Source organism: Nestor notabilis, unplaced genomic scaffold, assembly GCF_000696875.1.
Source record: "Nestor notabilis isolate BGI_N333 unplaced genomic scaffold, ASM69687v1 scaffold20662, whole genome shotgun sequence".
Taxonomy (NCBI): domain Eukaryota; kingdom Metazoa; phylum Chordata; class Aves; order Psittaciformes; family Psittacidae; genus Nestor; species Nestor notabilis.
In genome coordinates this window covers 1-4965 of record NW_009919939.1, presented here as the reverse complement: position 1 = coordinate 4965, position 4965 = coordinate 1, and the positions used below count along the sequence as shown (strand labels likewise).

Genomic DNA, 4965 nt, shown 5'->3' with positions numbered 1-4965 from the left:
ACTGTCATCCGGCTGAAGTATGAGCAGGCAATTTCAGACACTGGTTTTCCCTGTAGCAGAGCGCTTCAGTTGTGCCCTCCACAGACTCACACTTGTCCAAGTAGTGGGGTGACCCTCACTCTATGTTGGGGGTGCCCAGGGCTGAGCTAACCACAGGAGCACCCTGGGGCACACACCAGTGATCACAACAGTGGCTCTGCTCTCTCCTCTGCCAACAGACAAGGCGGCAGTAGCTTCAGTTCAAAGTCTGAATCAGTGCATTTTCTCATCTTCAGGTAAAGCAGGACACGACAACAAAGCTTCAGGGCAAATCAGAGAGGGGCAAATCAGTCTGCTCCTGCTCTAGGAGAATCCAGGATGAACTCCCTATGTCTTGAAATATGTCACGAAAACCCAGAAAGCTGAGAGGGAAAAGGTATTATTTTTGGCTGAAGGTCTTTACAGCCAATGCAGAAACTCTCATTAGTTACTCATTGCCTTGGCAAGTCTCATAAAACACCCATCAGGGCCCAGCAAATACTTTTCTTCAGTGTTCTGAGAGCTCAGAAACCCACGGATTGAACGAGGCCTTGAACCCATTTTATGGACTTGCTTCTTACTAAGCTACCATAAAATACTAAAATTGAGACCTTATAAATAAGGAGGGGAAAGAGCTGCACATTTCTTGGCAGAAGCAGCTTCTCCAGAGACTCTTCCCAAGGTAAGTCCAATGCTACATGACTGGAGATGGGTTCCCCTTGGTAGACAGGTGACTGGAAGCAATGAACTCACCCAACAGACATCAGAGATGTAAAACCCCCTTGATTCTGCTCTGAGCTGGAAAAGGCCATGCAAAAAATCAACTTAGTTTATTCCCTGGTCCCCATCTGGGAGAGCTCTCCCCAGGGTGGCTGATGGCAGCAAGGAATTAACCTCTCTCCAACAGACGCCCCTCTGAGATGGTGCAGAGGAGCAGCCTCGCAGTCCCCTATGAGATTCTTCTCCTTGCTGTTTGCTTTTTGGTGTGCATAGCCACAGGTAAGCAATGGAAAAAAATCCCTCCTGGTTTTGTCCAAGCCTCATCACGGGAAGCTGCCCATGGTTGGGCAGTGCTCAGGGTGGTGGGTCACACCAGCAGCCCAGCTTGCAGATGTGCTGGAGATCATCCCCAGAGGACTGCCTGGAAACTTGTCTCTGCTTTTGAGAGTAGCAGAGAAGGGAATGGGGAAGCCTCAGCGTTTTGCATTGCAGCAGCTGCACAGGGATGAGGAGGACAGTTTCTAAACCTGCTCTAAGCAGTGGTAAGTGTGGTAGCTCTGGCCAGCTGGGAACACCAGGGAAGGGACAGGGAGCTTCAGGCTTTTTTATATTCACAGGACTATAGTGCCCTTATATCATGAGCTGTATTTTTTGTTCCCTAATCTATGACCCAGGCTACAGTAGCAAGTTTCAGCCTATTAGAAACATTTCTTCCCCATACTGGTTCTTTATTTAGCATGTCCTGAGGTTTGACCATTAGACAAACTCCAACTCCTCAATGGCCAGACTCAAGATTGGCTGGAATACAGCCAAGGGGCTGATTAACCCATTTATACTCTCAAGCCCATTCACCTCCAGCCAAAAACCAACCAGTGCATCAAATTGTAAGCACAAACAGGTATGCTGCAATGGTGATTTGCAGCAAGAAGGTGAGCACGAGTGGCAGGATGGGGATGATCTTTTGCTGTGTGTTACATGGTCACTGCTGGGTTTGAAATGTTTTGTTACTACAGGTCAGGTTTTGGCATTCTCACAGTCATTTGCAAAGGCCTGACTTCAAGTGTGAAGGGAGCTTTTGAGATGAGACTTGTCTCCAAAACTAAAGTCCCACCCAAAAATTGCTGATAACCTGGGGCTGAAACTCCCAGTCCCTCCTTGAGGGAGAAACTCGCAGGGCAGCTTCTGTGGGAAGGGTACAGTTTAGGACACTCCGTGCCCTCATTCTCCTTCTTCTGCAGGTGTGGAACTGTCAGTAAATAACTACAATGCTGACTTCTCCCTGCTTACATCGCCTGGCCCTGCCGTCTCCCTCTCCTGCCTAGTAGAGAACAACAGCGAGGCCGAGGAGCTGCTCTGGTACCGAGATGATGAGCAAGTGGATCTGAATGATGAGAATAAAGTGAACATCAGCAACATCTGCGTATCCCCAGTCACTGAGTCCGACAATGGAGTCACCTTCACGTGCAGGCTGGCACGGGACGAGTCTGTGCAGGTGTCTGTGATGCTGGATGTCCAGTGTGAGTTGCAGTGGTTGGTACCTGTGCAGAGCGGCAGGGGTGGGAGGAAGTCATGGGCCGAGCAGCTCGGTGTCTGGGCACTAGGTGAAGGCGGATGTTTTGCACCCTTGTACGCTGTCTTCACCAAGAAAAAATGCACCTAGGAGGAGATAGCTCAGGTGATAAGACACTCCCTTTCCACCGTGGTGCTTATGACCTGATCTAACACCTCTTTTATAGGGAGTGGGTGGGCCCTTAAGTAAGAAGATGTCCTGGATATGTCCCTGCCTCCACCTGTGTCCCTGCCTCCACCTAGATACCTTCCCAAGGATACAAGTCAGGGCAAAGGAGTTATGAGGCTGACCTGCTGATTCCTGGGGATCAGGAAAGGCTGCACTACCGTGCTGTGTTATACCACTAAGCAAGGTGTCCCCGGGATGTGTAAAGGGCACTCCTGTTGTGTTACACGGTGAGCAGCTTTATTAATGACCTGTTGCACTGCACTACCGTGAGCAGTTCCTCCCCAACTGTCTGGAGAAGAGACCCTCAACATTGAAGAAGACAAAGATGTTACTCTGACCTGCAACGCCAAATCCAACCCTCAGGCCCATGCAGCTTGGTACAAGGACAACACCACCCTGACCCTGCAGCAGGACCGTCACCAGCTCTACCAGACCAGCGAGGTCTTTCAGCTCTCCATCCAAACAGTGGAGATGTCTGACAATGGGACCTACACCTGCGTGGTGAGCTCTCTCTCAGGAGAGGGGAGAAAGGATTTCCACCTGATAGTTGAAGGTAACACGGCTGCTGCCAAACAATAAGCTTTACAAGTAACTCTCCATTCTATTTTATAATGAAAGCAATCTATGAAACCTAAGTGGAATGTGGCAAGCAGTAGACTTTTGAGGGCACAGCAACAGGAAGGAGCTCTCTTTGCACCTGTACCTGGGACCACAGCACCAGGAAGGGCCTTTCCTGCCCTACCTGTTATTCCAAGGCGTGTGGCAAGCATGACCGGAGGCAGGCTCATCCCACTCTCACTTCCCACACTGACAGGGCACATTCATGCATGGTTTAAAAGTACCTTAGGTCTTACTTGAAACATCTTACCCTGACCATTGTGTTCTGTCATGCCAAAAGAGCTGCTTAAGGTGAGAGCTGTCCTCCAGAAGTGACGGTAGCCCTGTGGACAACGGGGAGGTGGAAGCCTTGCTGGGGCTGGATGCTCCAGTCTCAGGTGTCTGTTGTCCACTCACTGTCCAGGCCCCTCTCACTTCTGCACTCTCACAACAGGCAGGAAAGCAATGCCAGTTGTGTCAGCGGCACTTCTGGACACCCGTATTTCCGTGTGTAAGAATGCCTTGGGGACCTCCTTCTTCTTCAGGGACCAACATTTCCGTTCTTCCTTCAGTTACTAAAACACAGGCTTGGCTCCCTTCTTCCCAAGGGACTAATGCACATAGTCAGGCTGCAGACAGCAGAGAGCAACACTTCAAATCAGCAGTGACAGACACAGGAGGAGACACGTCTTTCTGCAGTTGTATGAAACGTCCTGGTTTATGTGACTCTACTGATCAATCACATATTCAACCTCCTCTTGCTCCTGACAGACAAAAAGCCCATCTTCCCCACGGAGGCTGTTATTGCTGCTGCTGTGGTGGTTTCACTCACGATACTTTTTGGAATTGTGGCTCGAAAAGATAAAATTTTTAAGGTATGGAAAGCTCTAGTTTCCTAGGAAAAACCAGTATTGTCCTGCTGCAATGCCCTGTTTTCTTCTTCCTTTGCCATGCTACTTTGTAGGGTTGCTTTCCACTGTTAGAGGACTGCTACATACTACCTCCTGCTCTAGAATTAGCTGTAGATAATCAAATAGGAGATATTTTAAGGTGGAAGGCATTGCAATGTATTAGTCAAAATATCTCTATGGTCAGAAAATACAAATGATAATGATGTTGCTTCTTTATTTTCAGTGCTTCAAAAGATCAAGTGAAACAGCTCTGTAAGTATTTGCACAGCTTCCAAATGAACCCCCTTCTTAAAGCTTTGGCTTAAGGCTTAAACCAGAAGAGCACCCAGGGTGCTTCCTGGACCTGAATGCAGCCCAGGTGAATTCAACTCATTTGGGTTTTTTTTTTTCCCTGTAGGGTGATTCTCTTTATTCTTTTCATTTTGCTGCAGGTAAAGACCACAAAGTTCCTGTGCACACCCAGAAATCCTAATTTCTACTGTTGGAATGAAGCCATTGAGTGAGATGTTGAGATAAAGCACTGAAACAAGTTTTTTGGGTCAAGTTTGTATGATCTTTTCAAACCATGATTGGTTCTTTGCATCTGTTCAGTCTAACCTACCACTTAGAGCACTGCCATGGGGGGTGACTGCTGGAGCTGCTGCCAGATCTTTGCCTTCCATCCTTATTCCTACAAAGCACACACGTGCAGTCAGGCCTGCGGGTTGTGCATCGGTTTGCTGAGGAATCCATGCCGTTGCCACACATACTGATGTGGATGCACACAGACAGCGAGGTGTGGAGCTGGCAGCTGTGTTCTTGTCCCTATCTTATAGCACCAGATCGTGCCAGGGCTGGCAGCCACACAACTTGCTGCCCCTTCCTGGGTATCCTGTGGGCATCTCAGCTCCTCCTGGCCAAGGTGAAAGCTGCTTGGTGCTCAGCACTGCTGCTGCGCCTCCTGTCTCCCTGGGCTGAGAGTGGGGCTTGGGGCAGCCCCAA

General features: G+C 49.1%; 1 protein-coding gene across 1 annotated transcript; it reads left to right on the top strand.

Moving 5' to 3' along the window:
* Nucleotides 1-938: 938 nt before the first annotated feature.
* TMIGD1 (transmembrane and immunoglobulin domain containing 1) lies at nt 939-4240 on the top strand. The gene is made up of 5 exons (XM_010010468.1): nt 939-1017; nt 1977-2255; nt 2751-3029; nt 3845-3948; nt 4208-4240. Exons 1-5 carry the CDS (start codon nt 939-941, stop codon nt 4238-4240), a joined length of 774 nt encoding a protein of 257 aa, XP_010008770.1.
* The last annotated feature ends 725 nt before the right edge of the window (nt 4241-4965 follow it).